At 58.5% G+C, this 20652-nt stretch overlaps 1 protein-coding gene across 2 annotated transcripts; it reads left to right on the forward strand.

Annotated features, from left to right (window-relative positions):
- Positions 1 to 3282: 3282 nt before the first annotated feature.
- LOC143158926 (dynein regulatory complex protein 1-like) lies at positions 3283 to 19899 on the forward strand. Of its 2 annotated transcripts, XM_076335384.1 has the most exons (17): positions 3283 to 3452; positions 4941 to 5031; positions 5591 to 5703; positions 7420 to 7603; positions 8261 to 8398; positions 9147 to 9233; positions 9980 to 10102; positions 15609 to 15748; positions 16085 to 16219; positions 16346 to 16575; positions 16973 to 17142; positions 17736 to 17825; positions 18229 to 18315; positions 18663 to 18847; positions 19253 to 19396; positions 19498 to 19600; positions 19731 to 19899. In XM_076335384.1, the coding sequence occupies exons 1-17, from the start codon at positions 3283 to 3285 to the stop codon at positions 19803 to 19805; spliced, it is 2265 nt and encodes a 754-aa protein (XP_076191499.1). In that variant the 3' UTR covers positions 19806 to 19899. The 2 variants fall into 2 exon arrangements, with proteins under 2 accessions (XP_076191499.1, XP_076191500.1); XM_076335385.1 differs by lacking the exons at positions 5591 to 5703; positions 7420 to 7603.
- The last annotated feature ends 753 nt before the right edge of the window (positions 19900 to 20652 follow it).

Here is a 20652-nt window from a genome sequence, read left to right on the forward strand (position 1 = left end):
AGGAGCTCACCAGATCCCTGATGGAGTCCCTGGACATAACCCAAATCTGCCTCGACCTGCTGGGAGAGCTGAAGGCAGCTCAGGGTAGCGGCGCTCCAACCCCGTGCAAAGCCGTGAGGAAAGAATACCTCGTCTGCCTGCAGTGCCGCCGACGCCTCATGGGCAGCTGCCCGCACCACAGCGAGCCCACCGCGGCAGAACAGGACCTGCCCGTGCTGGCCGCCATCCTCTACAGCGTGGACCTCCTGGTGCACGAGGAGGACCTGCAGCTGGAACTGGGGCTGGGCTTTGAGCTGGCCATCGGCGGGGAGCCGCTCTACGTGTGGGAGATAACCCAGCGGCTCCCCGAAATAGCCCCTGAGAGATGCTGCGAGGAGTGCAACGCGCCTCTGCCCGGGAGCTCTGGGAACAGCAAGAGCTTGCAGGCCTTGTTCCCCGTCCTCAGGGCCCTGGGAACACCGAAGGGACCCATGAGACCGGCCAGGCAGGACGCAAGGGCTCCTCCTGCAAGGCAGACGTGGACACAATGCGGCGATGCCAGCAGCGCAGACCTGCAGCCAGCTGGGCAGGGGGAGTCTCTCCCCAGCCTGGCCCCCACGGGGCCCCTGCCCTCATGGGCACAGCCCCCCTCCCGTGAGGCCCTGGACCGTCTGCGGAGAGTTGGGATGGAGCCCCTGCCCTGGGTGGGGTACAAGGGCCTGGGGCAGGGGCTCAGTCTGCAGCGCATCCGGCAGGCCTGCTCCAAACTGAAGACCCGCGTGCGGAGGAGCGTCAGGGCCAAGCCGTGCTGGAGCTCGGCACCCAGCGGCGCCGGGGAAGGGGACCAGACGCTGCCATTCCATCTCCGGTTTAAGGTCGACGCGCTCTTCCACGCCATGGCGATGGAGGCGTAAGGAGCACCAGCAGGAAAAGGTGGGACTGGGAGGAGCGTGGGCAGGGTGAGCACAGCATGGGAGGGCGGGGACGGGACTGGGCTGTCTTGTGCAGCCGTCGAAGCCGTGTTGTTCAGGGGGTGTTTCTGTAGGACGAGACAGTGCGGTCTGGGAGTGTTGGGATGACGGTGAGAGACGTGACGGCCTCTCGTTGATTTTTGCTTTGGATGGGCTGTTAAACAGGAGCGGGACTGACACCAAATTGTTGACTCCCCGCGAGGTGTGGTCCCTTTGGCCCCCGTGGCGATGTTCCAGCAGATAGCCACATGGTTTCTGTGTGCACCGAGCCAGCTGCCCATCAACCTGCTCGGCTCCCCCTCTGCCTGGGGCCAGAGGGTGTCGGGTTTTTTTGGAGGATGGTCACGGCGGTTAGGAGAGGCACCCCCATTTCCCTCCCCCACCGCCCTCCACCAGCAAGGGGGCCCTCCTGGGCTCTCCTGGGGATCGGCACTCGGGGCCTGTGGGGATCCTGGGGCGGGGGGGGAAGAAGTGCCCCGGCTAACTTCCCGGTGCACATCTGTGCACACACGGGGACTGCTGGGAGGGACAGCACGCGGAGAGGCAGGATCCGGCACAGAGCCAGCGAGAGGCGCAGGACCCTGATGGGTGGAAGAGGCCAGGGGAGGTGGTGTGTCCTGCGGGGCTTGCGGAGGGCAAGGGGAAATGAAATGCCAGGGATGCCCAGGAGATGCCCGATGCCCGCCGCTCACACCCCCCGTAGCCCCTTTGCCAGAGCCCCCGTTTGGACCCCAGGAGCCACCTCTGCCTCCAGCCTGGGCCTCTGCGGGGCCTCCCTGCCCCGGGGCTTCCTGCCTGGGGACAAATGGAGCCCAGGGGTTCCTCCTCACGTCCCTTCTCTTTTCTAGGGTGGCCAAGAAGAGACTACCCGCTGGGCAGCCCTCCCCGCGCAGCCTGCAGATGACTGAGAGAGGTGACTGGGGCTTCCCTGCTCAGAAGCAGCCCTCAGTCCCGCTGGTGGCTGCCCCATGAGCTGCAGAAATATCCGGAGAGGTCCTGCCAGCCCCCGCCCCCCATCAACTGCACCGTGCATGTGGAGACGTGTCTGTTTTGGGGCCAGCCAGACGCTCGAGGAGGTCCATGAGCTGCTGGACTACATCAGACCCCCCCGACAAGGACAGCCCGGGGGCACGTCCAACAGATGTCCAACCCTTGCGTGCCACCGGCACCACCAGTGGCTGCAGGACCTTGCTGTCTGCCTGCCCCCCTCCTGCCCAGAGGGGAAGGCAGAGCCCAGACTGGTTTGTTCCCTGTGCAGCCATGGGACCAAGGACAAGAGGGGCCCTCAAGCGCCTCGTGTTCTGCTGGGATGGAGCAAAGATCCGCCTGTCATCTCTGGAAGCCTCCAGCAGCAGAGAACCCCAAAGAGCAGCCGTGAGCGCTCTCCCCAGGAACACAAGACCTTGGCGGAGAACTCGGCGGCGAAACTAAGCCTGTATCAGAATAAAACAGTAGCATCCTTAAAACATCCCCAAGAGCTCTTCAGTTATTGCATGAACGGGGGGCAGTGACCTCCAGGGCTACGAGAGTGTCAGGGACAGTGCTGGCAGTGGGTACAGGCACTGGGGCCACTCTGTGCCTCGTCCCCACCCTGGGGGGGCTGGCATGTCCCCAGCTGCTCCATCCCAGGTCCCTGCTTCATCCTTGTTTCTGAACGTCCCTCCAACGAGCCTTTCGGGAGCGCTCCCACGCCTCCAGCCCCAGCTCTCGCTCCCCTTCCCCTGAGGGCACCCGCCATGGCCCCAGTGGGCAAAGGGCTCCGAGACCCCCAGCCTGGGTGCCCCGCGGTGGCCAGCTGGGCACCTCTACCAGCCCCGGTGAGGGATGCACAGCCTCGGGATCGACGCCATCCTCCAGCCCCATTTCTCCGGGACTAAAGCCACGAATGGGACCCACACAGGAGGAATGCAGAAGAGGAGGCCCAGCCAGCACCAGCAGTGCGGCGCAGAGGACGCGGGACCCCAGCAATATCTCACAGTGCCCCCGGCGCCGTTTTTCAGCACCAATAAGTCGCCCTTGACCCCCCTTTTTCGCTCTTTCCCCTCAGCGCCAGGCCCGCGGCCGCCCCCGCCTCAGGGCGCCGGACGCCCCGCGCGCGCGCGCGCACCAACGGCCGCCCTGTGGCGCGCGCCGCTCGGGAGCGGGAAGGGGCAGCGCGCACGCGCGGTCGTGCCGTTGCTGGGCGACGCGGAGCCGCGGAGCCGCGGAGCCGCGGAGCCGCGGGGGAGGGGGCGATGCGCATGCGCTGTGTTGGCGTTGCTAGGCGACGCCGGGACGCTCCAGCCGCGGCGCGCATGCGCGGTAGCTGCCTCTCCGGGCGGGACGGGGCCGCATGAGCCGGGGAGCGGGCGCGGCGGCGGCGGCGGCGGGCTGGCGGGCCCCGGCCCCGACCCTCAGCGACCCCGGCCCCGGCCCCGGCCCCGGCCCCGAGGAGCGCATCGCCGCCCGCCGCCGCCGCATCGCCGCCCGCCTCGATGCCGCCCGCCTCGATGCCAAGTGCCGGTGAGAAACTGGGCTCGTCCCCCCCCTGCCCCGGTTGCGGCGGGCTGCGCCCCCAGCCGGCTCCCCTTAAATCAGAGCCGGGTCCAGGCCCCCGCCCTGCCCCAAACCGGCACCAAGTCCTGCACCTTCTCCCCAGACCCCTTGTCTGGTCGCAGATGATCTCCTCTTCCCCAAACTGGCACTGGGGTTGGTGCCCCCACCCCCAAACCGGTGCCAGTTCCAGATCCCTCGCCCCAAACTGGCACCCAGTCCTGACCTCCCACCCAGGACCAGCACAGGCTCAGAGACCCTCCCCAGGGCTCAGAACATCCCCTGCCCCACACCGGCGCTGGGGCCAGGACCCCTACCACGAACTGGCAGGGGGCAGGGACCCGACACGGCCGTGCCAGCCTTCACGGGACCCAGGGCCTCTCCCCAAACTGGCCTTGGGTCAGGGACCACCCTGAATCCTGAACCTGTCAGAGACACTCCCCACTCCCTGCCAAATGGCAGGTGGCCAGGGACCACCCCTCCCAATCCCTGCTCAGCCCAAAGTCAAGGACATCCCTGTCCTGTCCCCAGCCCAGCACCGGGGCAGCGATACCCCCTTCCCCAAGATATTGCCCTGCCATGGGCCCTCTGCCCCCCTGGACAAAATCAGCAGCAGGCCAGTGGCCTCCTGGATCAGGCCGATGTTGTTCCCAAAACTGGGACTCACCGGCAATGGGGCACACCTTTCCCCAAAGCAGGACTGAACTGGGGTCCTCTCCCAAGCCTCAGAGGCCCCTCAAGGCTGGGTGGGACCAGACCGTGAAGTGGCAGTGCCCTGCCACCCTCTCCTGAGCTGGGGCTGGGTCAGGGTCCCGTCTTCCCCCAGCCTGGGGAAAACGGTGGCGGTAACCACCATCTCCTCTCCAAACCGAGAGTAAACCACAACAAGGTGCCTGTGGATCCTGTTACCAAACCACGGGGCCAAACTGTACCTAGGTCAGTTGCATCCACTCCCACCCAGACAGGCTTGTTTTCTCCTTCCTGATCCCAGAGCTTTCCCTTTAGGTTAGACTGATCCCAAGGAATTAGCGTGGGATCGGTGCCAACCCTGAAGTGGCTCCAGACAGAAGCTGGCTGCCTTCATGGCGCACAGCCACCTACGGGCTGTCCCCAGACAGCCTCTGCCCCCTGCCCTCCTCCCTCTGGGAAGCAAACAGGGGCTGATCCCCCCAGCCCTGTGCTGCGGGAGTAACCAGCCCTGGGCTGCACTCCCAGCTCCAGAAAGGGAAGGCTGGACCCCATTTTCCCTCGCGGAGGCTGTCCCACCCTTTCCTGCCTCTTTTCTGCGTCTGTGGGGACCTCCTGGCCTGGGACTAAACCTGCCGAGGGGAAGAGAGAGCAAAGTGTGCTGCGCTGAACCATGCAGTCTGGGCTGGGGTCCCAGATCCAAGGCCATCTCCGAGCAATAGGAAGATGGTGTGGTGCAAAATGTTCCGTCTTTTCCCCCTTTCTGCCCAGGGAGGCCCTTGGAGAAGATGCAGAGCCGAAGGTGGCTGAGGAGGAGGAAGAGCAGAGAAGGAGCCATAAGCAAATTGAGGAGAGCAGGCAGGTGCGGCAGTAGGACAGGAAGGTCCTCTCGGGTCCCTGACCTCTAGACATTTGGCTTTACCCTCCTTTTTGCTTTGTGCAGTGCTTAGTGTCACACAGCAGTGTTTATGTGAGAAGAAGCAGGGACAGAAACTCCTCAGGACTGGCTGGGGGGTGATTCTTGGGCTGGATCCTGGGGATATGATGTCCCTGTGACAAACAGCCCATGGATTGGAAGGATCTGGGACTGACACCGTGTATCCAAACCCCAACCCAGTCCCCTAGCCCCATCCGCACACGCAGGGGAAGCAAAACAAGAAGGTGCTCTGAGCACGTTCCTCTTGGTGCTGATGGCCTGCAGGGCTTTCCAGGAGAGGGAGGACCCACGGGTTCATTGCGGTCCTTGCAGCGCTCATCAAACCCTGCCATAGCATGGGAAGACGGGGCTTATGGGTCCACGTAGGCACCTCAGCATGGGGATAGGAGCCAGACCCTGGACAGGCATAGCGAGACTTGCTCCAGTATCCCTTCCTCCAGAGCTCGGGTATCCGGGTGCGAGACGTGTACCACCTACTTCACAGAGGCTGGCCAAACTGCTCTTTGATGGCATGCAGTTGGTGACAAATATCCAGGTGGCTGCTGACTTGAGGGAAACACAAAGGAGGGCAGAGGAGGCAGAGCTGAAGCTGCAGAGGTAAGAGACTGCGCGGTGGGTCTGTGCTGCTGGGAAGGAGCAGTGCAGATGTTGGTGCAGCTTTTGGGGGGACATCCTAACCCTGGCCATCCAGGAACGCTTAGAGGTTAGGGCAACACTGAATTTATGTTCAAAAGGAAAATTTAGGCACACAAAGAGCCTCCAGGTCCCACCTGCCACAGCTGGATCTTTACAGAGCTCTGCAGGTCAAGGCCGGTGGCTTCCCCAGGTGGCACTGCGGTACTACGGACTGCCTGGTTACCGATCTCCTCCTACAGGCTCTCTGGTTACCAGTCTCCTCCAGACCCATCACATCTTCAGCTCCAGAGTGTGAGAAACACAGCTGGTTCTCAGCTTTTCACCAGGAGTCTGTACCACGTATACTTGTGGTCTCCTTGCTTGAGAAGCACAGGCGCAGCTGCCCTTGCTTCTGGCTTGCCGAGCAGCTCTCCTGAGCCTGGAGGTGACACCGTGGTGGAGAACGTGCCACCCTGTGCTAAGAGGTGGCTCAGTAAATGGCCTGTTTCCAGAGGTTGCCCTCCGGTCGTGGAGATAGGGGTAGTTATTAGCCACACCATGGGAATGCGCTGGGACAGCTACATCAGGCTGTGTGTGAGGAGTGGGAAGAAGGTGAGGCTGTGCTAATTTGAGAAATTGGATATTAAGGTCTTTGAGGTGAGAGTGGTCAGATGCTGGGTCAGGGGCCCCTGATGTTGTAGAGATCTTCCTCCTTGGAGATACTCAGCACATGCCTGGACAAGGCCCTGCACAACCTGCTCTGACATTGAAGTTAATCCTGCTGTGACCGGGAGCCAGTGATTTCCCGAAGCCCTTCCAGCCTCAATTATTCTCTGATCCTCTCTGTGTGCCTTCCTGGGCAAACCCGTCCTGCTTCACCAGAGGAGCTGGGCAGTCTCCAAGGGACTGGCTCTTTCAGCCCTGTCCCCAGGACTCGGAGATCAGCTAGGAAACACTGAGTCCTTGCTCCTACTGCCTTTGGAGGGCACTGTAGGAACATTTTATGGGAAGCTGGCTGTAGCAAGACCCGTGTCCCTTGCTCAGCTGGTTTCCCAGTGGGAATCTCATTAAGGAACCAGGTGCTGTGTCCAGGAACTGCCCGTAGAGCCGGTTTGGGGGTGGCAACGGTGGTGGCCGCTGTTCAGCCTGAGCCAAGGGCCATCCCCAGAGCACGTTGGATGGTGCCTCTGTTTGGAAGAGGAAAGAGTTTCGTAGTATGGACGTGGGCTGTTCAGTGCTGTTTGGCTTTAGCTGGAGTGTGGTCTCCGGACAGTTTGACTCCCAAGTCTAGATGTAGCCAGGAGGCTGTTTGGCACTGCTTGTCCATCACCTCTTGCCCAGAGACAGCTTGCTTGGCAGAAGGACTCGTGCCCCTTGCAAAGGTGACTGCTGCTTGAGCTGAGCTCTTTAGTCTTTCCTCCTCCAGGTAAGCGGTTGTTAGAGCACTGGGCAAGGGCAGAACTGGGGAAATGCCTGTCTGAAGAGAAGGGCCTGCAGGATGCCAGCTCTGCCCTTGTGTGATGCTCTAACAAGCACTTGCAAGAAAGCTGCTGCTCCACTGATATCTTGATGCCACTTGGAATGCAAAGTGGGTTATGCAGGAAAGTGCTCCTGCAGCGTGGGCCACTGAACCACGTCTGAAGCACGTGCTGCCCTGCCCCAGCTCCGCGTTTGCCGTGTGCTCCTTACTGCCTGCAGGGTGGAGAAGCTGGAGAGTGAAGCCAAGTCTAGCACGTGCAAGTTTGAGGAGATCGCCTCCAAGTGGGCCTTGGCCAAGGAGATGACGATCCCGCAGGAGCTGTGGCAGCTGCTGAACCAACAGCAGCAGCAGTGCGCGCTGCTTCTGGAGGAGAAGAACAAGCTCATCGGTGACCTGCAGCAGGTAGCGTGGGGACCAGGCAGGGACAACCAGGAAGGACGGGGGGGCTTCAAGCTCTGGAGGATGCTGTTCTAAAGCAACGGTCATCCTTGTCTGGCTCTTCAGTCATCCCTCTGTCTGGATCTTCAATTCACCAGTACGTTGCAGAGATCCATGTAGTGTCAGTTAGTCCGGGTCAAAACTGTGCCAGGAGCTGCAGTGCCAGTGTCCCAGTGTGGACGGTGAGATGGGGTGCCCTGGCACTGTTCAGTGTAAAAGGACAGACACGCAGGGCACCGGTAGCAGTAAGACAAACTGGCAGGTCCCAGATTGCACAGTAAAAAAAAGGCAAATGAGCAGAGAGGGGGAGTGTTTTTGTAGACGGAAGAAAGCCTTCCCCACAGCAGGTTCCCTGGCCCCCAGAGAAGGAGTGGTGTGTCTGCAGGCATGTCACCTCCCACTCCGTCTCACCTGGGCCTTTTGGCAGCGATGATCTGTCTCTCCTCCCATCTTCCCTCCTAACTACTTCTTGACTTTCTGGCTCTTTGCTCTGGCTCTTTGGAATCATCACCTCTTCTCCTTTGGAAAAGGCAGCATCTGGGTCTTACCCTCTCAGTTAGGCCCTGAGGATTCCTGGTCAAATACTTCTCTCTGATTTCAGCATCTGCTCTCCTCCTCCAGGAGCTGAAAAACAAAGACGAGCAATACGTGCAGGCCATTAAGAAGCAGTCGGACGATATCCACCTGCTTTTGGAGAGAATGGAGGAACAGATCAGGATCATGCTGAAAACTTACCGTCACAAACTCCTGCAGATTGAGGTAACCAGTTCACAGGGTGGCGGAAGAGTCCCATGAGAAAACCTGCAGCCACTTGCTTCTCCATATCTATGGCAAAAAGGCCTCAGGCTCGTTGCACTGGCTGGGTTGACTACTGTCCAGAGCAGCAGGGCTGACGTCTCGGTGAACGAGGCTGAAATCTGGCCAAGCAAGAGCACTGAATGGTGCTGAGTGCTGAGGGGCTGGTTTATACCACGCTGTGAACGACTGTGCTTCAGTGCAGAGCGACTCAGTAGCACGTGAAAGCTGTTGCTGTTTGACGGCTGATTATTCGTCTCTCTAAAAGCCAGAAGGGACCACTGTGGTTCTTTAGCCTTACCTTCTGCAGAGCACAAAGTCCCACCTCGCGGATCAAACCTGCATTTGGTGCTGAGTGAGGGCATCTCTCCCCATTTGATGTCTTGTTAGGTGGAATCGGGTGGCTGCCTGACCAAGCTCCGCTGCTAATCATCCAGCAACGATTTCCAGTTAACTCACAGAGCTACCCACCACCAAGAGCACCCCTCCCGGCTTTGGGTGGCTGATAGCAGCAGTCCCCGTGGGGTCCCAGTGTGAGGTCCCTGCCAGCGGGGTCCGGGTGTGGAGAGGGGAGATCAGGCCAGTGTGTGTTCGTCGGAGAGTGGCACCATTCCACAGCCAATCCTCTCCTGGAGGCTGCTGGCCTGGACTAGTGTAAGGCTGGTAATGAGAGGTGCCAACGTGATGGTGAAGGGCTCTGTCTCCTTCACAGAAAGCTTTTGAGCTCGAACGGCGAGAGCTGCTGGACAACAACAGGAAGAAGTGGGAGGAAGCCATCCAAGCCCACAATGCCCAGGAGGTAGGGTCCGTGTGAAATTTAGAATCATAGAATCATAGAATCATTTAGGTTGGAAAAGACCCTTAAGATCATCGAGTCCAACCGTTAACCTAACACTGCCAAGTCCACCACTAAACCATGTCCCTACATGCCACGTCTACACATCTTTTAAACACGTCCAGGGATGGTGACTCCACCACTTCCCTGGGCAGCCTGTTCCAATGCCTGACAGCCCTTTCGGTGAAGAGATTTTTCCTAATATCCAACCTAAACCTCCCCTGGCGCAACTTGAGGCCATTTCCTCTCGTCCTATCGCTTGTTCCTTGGGAGAAGAGACCGACCCCCACCTCGCTACAACCTCCTTTCAGGGAGTTGTAGAGAGCGATGAGGTCTCCCCTCAGCCTCCTTTTCTCCAGGCTAAACAAGCCCAGTTCCCTCAGCCGCTCCTCATCAGACTTGTGCTCTAGACCCTTCACCGGCTTCGTTGCTCTTCTCTGGACACGCTCCAGCACCTCAGTGTCTTTCTTGTAGTGAGGGGCCAAAGGCTGCCGGGACCAGTGCTGCTCTCTCCATTGGGCTGCCTTGAAAGACACGTGTGCACAAAGACAGCTGGTTCCTCAGGAGTGTGGGGGGTAAAGGGGCCGTTTTTCAGCCTGCTCTGCAGGGGCATTATACATGTATGACCTTGCTTTGGGCTAGCCAAAGGAGCTGTGATCGCGGGAGGAAGCTGTCACCGTTGATAGATGACGTTCTCCTTTTGCCCGTAGCTGGAATACCTGCATGCCCGTATGAGGAAGGTGGAAGAGTTTGAGAAACAGCTGAATCAGCTGCGGGTGGAGGATGAGGAGGAGTATAACAGCATGAAGATCCAGCTGGAGAACGATGTGCAGGTACAGAAAAGGCTGGCGTGTGCCATGTGGGGAGGCAGTGGAACAGATCTCCCTGGGCTTTTCTGTGTGTAGCTGGCTCTGTGGGGCAGCTAGACGGTATGAAAGCTGCAGCTGGTATCTGGTCATCTCAGCTCTTCAGCGTGCACAGTCCAGCCCCGTGTCAACAGGGTGATGGAGCTGCTGTTCTCTCCTCTCCATCGGTCCTACACCACAGTGTCCATCTGCCCTTGGCTCTCAGAGGTCTGTAGCACATGAACTGTAGCTCTAGGACGTGTGAAGCACCTGGGAAGGTCGAGGGGTTTGCTACTTCTTGGCATCATGATTGGTAGGAGGACCAAATAGTGTGAGTGTCCTGACACCAGATCATTTCAGATCAGCTTGATTTCTTCCTTTGTCAGGGTCCTTGTCCTAGGAGGTGTGAGCTTTTTCCTCTGACATCTAGCCATAGACCCGTGATTTCTCTAATGCCCATGAAGTCCACTTGGTGTGAGAACTATCATGAGTTTGCCCTTACTCAGGTAGGAGGGCATGCAGTGGAAGAGCACAGCCCTGGCACACCGCTGGCTGAACGAGCACCAGGAGCTCTCACTGCAGATCCAGACCTCGTAGCCGTGGCTTCCCCGAGATACAGATACCTTTTAATCCACTGCATCCTCTGCGAGCAGCGGTGTCAACAAAGCAGTGCATCTGTGAGTCTCTGCAATCCTGCTGGTCCCCTGGACGGCAGCCCCGGCGTTGCTCCTAAGGCTGTCAGGTTTGGCTTTGCCCAGCATCACTCAGCCTCCTCTGCTCAGCAGAGAGCCCTGCCGCCGCCGCCACCTTCCCTGCTGGTTGTCGTGCGTTGCTTCCCGGGCTGCACGGTAGAAATGGGACACGTTGCGTCTGGACTTGAGGAAGGCTCATTGTTTGTCCCATGGGATGTCCTCCTAGGAAGCCCAGGGAAATACGGGCTAGGGCCGATGTCTAGAAGGTTTTGCACAACTTCAGGTGAAATATTACTGTTGCAAGGTCCCTGTCAGCCTGAAAGGGCACGTCCAGGGAGGGCAGTCCTGACTTTGCGGTTTGTTCGCCTTCGTATTGATAGCCTGGAAGGTGACACAGAGTGTGTAACGTTTGCAGATGGCTCTGAGCCACGTGGGGAGGGAGGCAGCAGCATGCTGGAGATCAGGGTTCACAGATGGCGATGTGGGGCTGTTGTAAAAATGCACCTGCTGCCTTTAGCTGTGCTTGTGGGAGGGTTTATATATAAGGCAGGGGAGGCAATTATGCCTCTCTACTTTATACCTACGTGTCGTTGTCCAGGTTTGGCAACATGCTTGGGAACAGGGGAGAGAGTCTAGAAGAGACCAAGTAGACAAATGACCCCTAAGAAAAGGTTGAAAGGCTGGGGCTGCTTAGACCAGGGAAGCGATTTCTGTAGGGAGGTGATAAGTCTAGAAATACGCACAATTCTGTATGATGGAGGAGGAGAATGGCTTCTTCTCTGTGTCCACTGTAGATGCAAGAGAAAATCATGGGGTTGAGCTTTGGTAGGGAAGATTTAAACTGGCATTCAGATTTAGGGTTGAAATTTCAAGCTAGGAAAGCCTAGAAATGGCAAGGGCTTGCTTGAAGGTTAGCTAGAGGGACTGTGCCCTTAGTTTGCTGCTCTTTGACGCAGGGTTTTAGGAACAGCTTAAATCAACTTCTGCTGGGGCTGATTTGGTGAAGTTGTTCTCCCTGTGGGGCAGAGGGATGAAGTAGATGTCCTCCTGGTTCCCTTTAGCACTGCAGTTGTGTAACTCTTTACAGCACAGACTTCACCCTTCCAGTTCAGGGAGAATAAGAAAAGAGGAGTTGGAAACACCTGTTTTCCTGGTTAACCTGTGATACCGTTGTCCTGAGGTATCTCTGAAACAGGAGCTTAGCCAAGACCTAAAGATGAAGTCTGTGGTTTGGGGGTTGTTGAATACTCCCCCGTTTCACTAGACGGGGAATCAGCATTTTAAATACGGGGTTTGGGCCGTGGCTTTCCTCCATCTGCTGTAAGGAGAAGGTCCCTTGGCCCTGCTGGGATTTACCTCCATCTTTTCTTCAGTCAAGCTTTGATCCTAGCCAGGTGGGACCGCTTCTGGGTGTCTTCCTAGGTTGTTTGTACACTCCCTGTCGTACGTAGGGCTACCCAGGAGAGATCTGAGCCAGCTAACCCGGGTACCAGTGTCTTCCCTGCTTCTAGCCTGCAGCTCGGGACTCTTTACCTGCCCCCAGAGATCCCCCTGGGCCGAGAGCAAGCCTTGAGCCCCTGACGGAGACCCCGCTGGGTCTCTCTGCTGCGCGCATTGCTGTGCACAACCGAGCCTGTAGCTGATGCTGCAATTTGGGGCCATGCAGCAGCTTAATTCCAGTCACTTCCTACGATGGAAGAAGTCTTTACAGGCGTCCCCAGTAAAGCGCTATATTATGAGATTTTTCAGCATCAGATTTCTGCCTCCTCTTGCACATGGAAGACATTTATATACTAATGAATTAAACCATGCCAGGCCCAGGCACTGCCTCTCACCCATCCGTGCAGTCACGCTGCCTGCTCCTGGAGTTTCCATGCCGCTGTGTCCCCCTGAGCTCGCTTCCAAATGAGCTGTAGGGCTGGCAAGAGAGCAGCGGTCATCACTAGGGTGTGATGGCTCCCAGCCCAGAGCAGCAGCCCCAGGAGTCTCGGGCAATCAGCCCGGGAAGCGGCTCTTCCTTTTGATCAGCTGTCGAGCAAACGGGGGGCTGGGAAGCCGAGAGAGATGTCTCCATTGCAGATGTCTCCTCCATTGCAGCTGCGGAGCAAAGGGGGAACTCGCTGCCTCTGTCCTGTCCCCCAGGCTATGCAGCGAGATGCTGCCGTCACAAACGCGTCAGTTGTTTGTTTTGTTCTGGTTTCCTTAAGACCCGGAGTTTGTGCAGTCACTCCTCCTGTGTGTCCCTTCCTCCAGCTCGCCAGGTAACTTCTGAGCCTCCTGGTTAATTCAGAGACATGCAATTCCTAAAACTGACACAAAAACCAGCAGCCAGGTTGAGGAGAGAGGCCCAGGTTAGCGCCCCACTGAGTGAAAGTTGGGTACAACTTCAGTCCGTTCTCCCTTCCCCAGACATGGCCCTGTAGCATGTACTTATGGACAACCAGTACCTCCATCACTCTCCCATAGAATCATAGAATCATAAAATCATTAAGGTTGGAAAAGACCTCTAAGGTCATCGAGTCCAACCATCGACCCAACACCCCCATGCCCACTAAACCATGTCCCTCAGCGCCGCATCTACTCGTCTTTTAAATACCTCCAGGGATGGGGACTCCACCACTTCCCTGGGCAGCCTGGTCCAATGATTAACCACTCTTTCAGTAAAGAAATTTTTCCTCATGTCCAATCTAAACCTCCCCTGGCGCAACTTGAGGCCGTTTCCTCTCGTCCTATCGCTTGTTACTTGGGAGAAGAGACCGACCCCCACCTCGCTACAACCTCCTTTCAGGTGGTTGTAGAGAGCGATGAGGTCTCCCCTCAGCCTCCTTTTCTCCAGGCTAAACAAGCCCAGTTCCCTCAGCCGCTCCTCATCAGACTTGTTCTCCAGACCCCTCACCAGCCTCGTTGCCCTTCTCTGGACACGCTCCAGCACCTCGACGTCCTTCTTGTAGTGAGGGGCCCAAAACTGAACACAGGGTTCGAGGTGCGGCCTCACCAGTGCCGAGTACAGGGGCACGATCACTTCCCTACTCCTGCTGGCCACACTGTTTCTGATACAGGCCAGGATGCCATTGGCCTTCTTGGCCGCCTGGGCACACTGCCGGCTCATGTTCAGCCGGCTGTTGACCAGCACCCCCAGGTCCTTTTCCGACAGGCAGCTTTCCAGCCACTCTTCCCCAAGCCTGTAGCGCTGCATGGGGTTGTTGTGGCCGAAATGCAGGACCCGGCACTTGGCCTTGTTGAACCTCATACAGTTGGCGTGGGCCCATCGATCCAGCCTGTCCAGGTCCCTCTGCAGAGCCTTCCTACCCTCGAGCAGATCAACACTCCCGCCCAACTCGGTGTCATCTGCAAACTGACTGAGGGTGCACTCGATCCCCTCGTCCAGATCATTGATAAAGATATTGAACAAGGCCGGCCCCAAAACTGAGCCCTGGGGAACACCGCTCGTGACCGGCCGCCAACTGGATGTAACTCCATTCACCACAACTCTCTGGGCCCGGCCGTCCAGCCAGTTTTTGACCCAGCGCAGAGTCCACCTGTCTAAGCCGTGAGCCGCCAGCTTCTCTAGGAGAATGCTGTGGGAGACGGTGTCAATGGCCTTGCTGAAGTCCAGGTAGACCACATCCACAGCCTTTCCCTCATCCACCAGGCGGGTCACCTGGTCATAGAAGGAGATCAGGTTGGTCAAGCAGGACCTGCCTCTCATGAACCCGTGCTGGCTGGGCCTGATCCCCCGGTTGTCCCGCTCATGCCTTGTGAGCGCCCTCAAGATGAACTGCTCCATAATCTTCCCCGGCACCGAGGTCAGGCTGACAGGCCTGTAGTTCCCCGGATCCTCCTTCCGGCCCTTCTTGTAGATGGGCGTCACATTGGCAAGCCTCCAGTCGCCCGGGACCTCCCCCGTTAACCAGGACTGCTGATAAATGATGGAGAGCGGCTTGGCGAGCACCTCCGCCAGCTCCCTCAGCACTCTCGGGTGGATCCCATCCGGCCCCATAGACTTGTGAGCGTCCAGGTGGCGTAGCAGGTCGTTAACTGCTTCCTCTTGGATTATGGGGGGTTCATCCTGCTCACCGTCCCTGTCTTCCAGCTTGGGGGGCCGAGTACCCTGAGGATAACTGGTCTGCCTGTTAAAGACAGGCAGAGGCAAAGAAGGCATTGAGTACCTCAGCCTTTTCCTCATCCTCGGTGACAATGTTCCCCCCCGCATCCAATGAAGGATGGAAATTCTCCTTGGCTCTCTTCTTGTCATTAATATATTTGTAAAAACATTTTTTGTTGTCTTTAACGACAGCGGCCAGATTGCGTTCTAGCTGGGCTTTTGCCTTTCTCATTTCCTCTCTGCACGACCTAACGAGATCCCTGTACTCTTCTTGAGTCGCCTGCCCCTTCTTCCACAAGCGGTAAACTCTCCTTTTTTTCCTGAGTCCCAGCAAAAGCTCCCCGTTCAGCCAGGCCGGTCGTCTTCCCCGCCCGTTCTTCTTACGGCATATGGGGACAGCCTGCTCCTGCGCCTTTAAGACTTCCTTCTTGAAGATCGTCCAGCCTTCCTGGACCCCTTTGCCCTTCAGGACCGTCTCCCACGGGACTCTCTCAACCAGTGTCCTGAACAGGCCAAAGTCCGCCCTCCGGAAATCCATGGTTGCGGTGTGACTCACATCCATGAGTGATGCCACGTGGCCAGGGGTTAGCTGGGGAAATGTGCATGGGAAGACGGGGTTTGGAGATCAGTAGGATCGAGGCTTCAGTGTGGCCTTTGCTCATGGCACGGCTTGTTTTTGTGTTTTCTGAAATGCCAGAACCTGGAGAGGCAGCTCCAGCAGATGAAAGCCGTCTATCAGCTGAACCAGGAGAAGCTGGAGTACAACCTTCAGGTGCTTAAGAAGCAGGACGAGGAGAACACCATCATCAGATCCCAGCAGAAGAGGAAGCTCAACCGGTAAAAATCCCTCCCTGGAAGATGGGCTCTGCCTTACCTGCCATCACCTCCCATATACCATTTTTTGTGGAGCCCATCACCCAGCACAGGCCAACGAGCTCTGTCCCAACCCACCTCTGGGCAGGGGCAGGGGTTAGCCCAGGGCAGGGCCATGCCCAGAGCACTTTGAATAGGCTGGCCATGGCCAACCTGTGCCAGCTGCATCCGGGTCAGTCAGGCCTTGGCACTGAGTAGTCACTAGGGGATCAGCAGCCCCAAGTCCCAAAGCCTTCATACAAGCTGGGTATACCTGAAGGTGCCTCTTGGGGGATGCCCAGCTTTGCTGTCCCTCCCCAGGCTCCACAGCTTGCTCAACAACCTGAGAACAAAACTGGCCAACCAAGAGAAGCAGTTCGGAGAGGAGAACCAGAGCCTGGCAGCCGACTGCGAGCGCATCACGGGGCAGTGCAAGGAGGTGCAGAGGAGGATGAGGTGGGGTGTGCGCGGGCATCCACCCATGACGAGGCCTCGGAGCACCGAAGTGAGGTGCAGGGGGGAGCTGACTCGTCGTTTCGGGGCACGGAGCCTCCTTCCATGGGCCATCTCCCTTCTGGACAGGCACTTTGCTGTCAGCGACGCTGAGAAGTTCACGGAGGTCTGGCTTATGAACGAGGAGGAAGCCAAAGGGCTGATGCGGAAAGCCCTTGATGCAGATCGCATCATTCACACCCAGCAACTGGGGCTGCCCTGGGAAGAGCCTCGTCACTGGTTCCTGAACAACGTCGGCCCCCTCGGGCACTACAAGGCGAAGAGGATGGCAACCAAGCTGGCTGCGGAGGTCCTGACAGGTGGGATGCACGGTGCCCTTGTCACCCTTGCGGCACTGAGAGACCCTTACCGTCCTCCATGACAGCCCCTTCTGTCACTCCTGTCCTTGCCATTGCAAGGTGGGATCTTCCAGGGGTGGCATTGCGAGCCCAGGCAGGGGCTGTCCCCAGCCCTGAGCTGGCTCATGCCAAGCCAGCTTGGGGATCTTTGCGCTGTACTTTGCCCAGTGCTCCCAGTTCCAGACAAGCTGACCAAGAGCCAGTTCGTGTCCCAAGATCTTTGGGGGGCTTTCCAGGTCACAGGGAACAATTGTGATTTGCCTGGTGACTCCTGCAGTGATGTGACTGGGGAGCACAGCCTGGGGAGCACAGTCAAAGCACAAAAGCTTTTGCTCACCCTTCTTTCTCCATGTTTCAGAGAGCAGCTGTGGGGGACAGGAGGAGGAAGGGAATGAGAAGAAGGAAGAAGTGGGTAGTGGAGAAGGAGGAAAAGGAAACACAGCCAAGGTTGAGGATAGAGTCACACCTCTGCGAAATATCTCCAAGAAGACTGCCAAGAGGATCCTGGAGCTCGTGAGCGACGAGTCGGTGCGTGATGACGTAGCACATGCTTTGATCAGGGGGCAGGCGTGCTGTCCCCTGGTTGCTCCAGCTTGTAGTGGATCTCTTCCGAGCTCCACGGCTTGGGGTGAAGGTTTCTGCATGGCACTGCCTTGCTATGCCAAGCAGCCTGTTGTCAGAGAGCTGCCCCAGGGGCTGGGAGAGCATCTCCAGGTCTTTCCACTGTGTGTGGCACATATATGATGCTGAGAAAAGCTATCGGCAGGCACAGCCCCGTTGCCCAAATCCACAGCTCCCCAGGCCAGAATAAGCACAGGCAAACCTGCTGCATCTGATGCTCCAGGCCGTTCCCCGTCTCTGGGGACAGTCAGCAAGAGCTTCAGATCATGAGGTCCTTTTGGCATCACCGTGCTGATAACTCTATCTTCCCTTGTCTGCTGGGTGGCTATTCCGGAGCCTCCTGGCCCTGCCAGCCTCACGCTGCCCAGCCGCTGCCCACCCTCCCCGCTCGGCCTGCCATCGCAGGATGGCACGGCCATAGCATGGCATGGGCTGGCTTCTGGGCAGGGACAGAGACGCTCACTATTTCTCTGCACCCTCTTCTCTGCGTGTCTCCCAAGGGTTTCCTCATCGAGAGCAAGCTGCTGAGGCCCCTGCGCGCGCTGGGGAGGCACGAGCACACCCTCATGAAGCTCGACTCCATCTTTGCGGTGAGTTGTGGTTTGGCCCGTCAGGGGCTGCAGGGAAGGCTGTCGGTCACCAGGGAAAGCTCTCTGCCCCGTGTCCGTGTGGCGTAGGACTGAGCCGCCCCAGAGAGGTCCGGCTGGGCTGCAAGGGGAGAGGAGCACTGCGAGAGGGTGTGAAGCGCTGTGGCCAGACGCTTCTCAGCTCAAGGCCGTCCTGCTGATGAATTAAATAACGTCTCCAGGGCCCCTCCAGCCTGTTCTCAGACTCTCCCATCCACAGATACCCCCGGCTGTCCCACACTAACCACCTCTTACCTTGCGTGGCATTGCCAGAGGGGCACCCTCTGCTCCTGGGAAATGCTCTTCGTTTCGCTCCCCGTCCCGTGATGTCTCTGAGGGATGCTAATCTGGTTCCTCTGCTCCCCAGGCCCTCGAGATCGACAGTGAGGATGACCTGTACCAGCTGGTGGATTTTTTCCTGAAGTACAAAGCCCAGGAGGTGGCTGTCAGCCAGGTGGGAGCACCAGGGACAGCAGTGGGGAGAGCCCAGCAGAGCCAGGGGTCCAGGAAAGGGGGAGCAGAACATCTCCTGAACACCCAGGGAAGGCAGAGAGGGGGACCAGCGTGTTGACCTTGAAATGTTTCCCTGTGACTGGACAAGGGAGGTGAACATGCCAGGGTGGAGGGGTTGTAATCTTCTTCTGCCGTGGCTGAACAGGGCCCCTTGCACATGAATTTTTGCCTGAGCTCCTTAAATTTGCCAAGGGACGAGGCTGCGGGCAGCTTCCAGGGGCAAGCTGGCTCTTGGGGAGGAGGAGGTGGTGGAAGGCACAGTGCCCAGCTTGCTGGCCTTCCCTCCAGAGCAGCCCAGGTGGACAAGATGTCAGAGATCCGGCTGAGGCCAGAGAGGACGGTGGATCCAGTGCCCAGAGGGATGAGCTCAGACCCCCTCGGAGCTCACCAGGCTCCCTTCCATCTGTGTACATGCACACTGATGATGTCCTAAGGATCCTGAAAGCGTTTGTGCGGGATTTTCACAAGCTGAGGTAGGACTAGGGGCAGAGAGGGGCTGTCGTCACTGGGAGGGAGCCAGACTGGGGCACAGAGGGGGCTGTGGAGATGTGCAGGCAGGGCTGGGGGTGACTGTATTGCCCTGGCTGGAGCAAGAGCTTCCTCTGCCTTGCCCTGCAAGATTACAGAGGGGTGGGGAGGGTCCCACCAGGGCAAGGGGGTACAGACAGTGCCTGAGTGAGGGATGGCTGGGGACAACAAGGCAGGAGATGACCAGCAGCCCAGGGAGGGAAGCAAGGCCATGGGGCAGGCAGGTGCCAGCTGTGGGGTCGTGCTCATTTGCGTGACGATGGTGATGGTGCTCACTGCAGCTGAGGGGTACGGGGCTGTTCCTCACCTGTGAAGAGCTGAACCCCAGGGCTTTGTTCTCTGTCCCCCAGGGAGAAGGACGGATCAGCAAAGGAGGTTCTACAGGTACGGGACAGCTCCAAGGATGGGGAGTATTGGGAAGCCCTGGCACACGTTATCCCGGAGCCGACGCTGAAGCTGTGGGATGCGCTGGCGGTGGCACTGGAGGAATATTAGTGAGTGCCTGGCAAGCACTGTTGGGGACAGGGCAGGCTGGTGGTTTGGCTGGGGGAACTGCACCGACTGGCCGCGTCAACCCTCTGCCCTCCTTGCCCAGCGAGGTCCTCACGCGCAGGGCCAGCCTGCTCGCCGAAGCAGCCGTCCTGCAGCAGCAGAACTCGGAGCTGTGCCTGCTGCTGGAGGAGTACGTCAGCTCCGGGGTGAGTGCGGCATCCTCCTCCCCTGCAGCCTGGGGACACCCCACCACGTGTGCCCGATGCAGAGGTCCCAGACATGGGGGCCACTGCCTAGAGCCCATCGTTGTCGGGCTCAGGGTGCTTCTCCCCGCAGGTGAACAGCAAGCTGCCCTCCCCTCCCACGCAGTGGATGGACCCGAACCTGTCCTGCCCCAGGGAAGCGCAGTGAGTGCCCAGGGCCAGGGCACGGCTTTTCTCTGCCCCGAGCTGAAGCTGTGTCTGGAGCCAGGGCTTCCTGGCAGGGACTAATAAACCCTTCCCAAACCTGGGCCGTGAGTGTGCGTGTGGCCTGCGAGAAGCACCCCTCTCGCCTCTGAAGATGCTGGGAAGCCGCAGCCAAGCATCTCCCCGATCCAGGGGACTCGCGGCACTGTGGGAAAGCATTTCCCCACTCATGCTGCAAAGCCGTGTGGTCTGGGTCCTTCCTTCCCTCCGTGGAGCCGAACCCAGGCAGGAGCCTTCACCTACCGCAGGTCAGCATCCCCGCCGTCCCTAGGCGTCCTGGCTTCGGGAGAGCCCGCCTTTCTTCACCTGCTTTTACACCTTGTTCCCCACTTTTCCTTTTGCTGCCCCAACACCTTTTCTCCCCCTGGACTCCTCCCAAACAACCCACCCCCCAATTACTTTTCCCTCGTCGGTCCCGGTGCTGCTACATCTGTACCTAAATTCTGCATTTCCAGGGCGATATCAGCCCAAAGTGGTGCTACCGGCAGAGTTATCTCCAGGAGGGCCACGTCGCATCCGTGACTCCCTTCCACCCCTCTGGGTCACACCAGTTATATCTCGTTCCCAGTAGCCTTGACTCCCCTGCCTAACACACAGCACGAGCAGTTTCTCATACCAGGGCGGAATAACACCATGTTTTTTTGCTCACTGGGTATCTGTGCCCTTGAATAGTTTTCGCTTTTCTCCTGGTCCGCATCAGGGGATCCGGCCAGCTTCGAGGGCCGGTGACCCCGTGGGACCGCTTGCTCGCTGTACCCCTGGGGTACAGCGGGATCCACAGGGCAGAAATG

The sequence above is a fragment of the Aptenodytes patagonicus genome, chromosome 3 (assembly GCF_965638725.1).
Source record: "Aptenodytes patagonicus chromosome 3, bAptPat1.pri.cur, whole genome shotgun sequence".
NCBI lineage: Eukaryota > Metazoa > Chordata > Aves > Sphenisciformes > Spheniscidae > Aptenodytes > Aptenodytes patagonicus.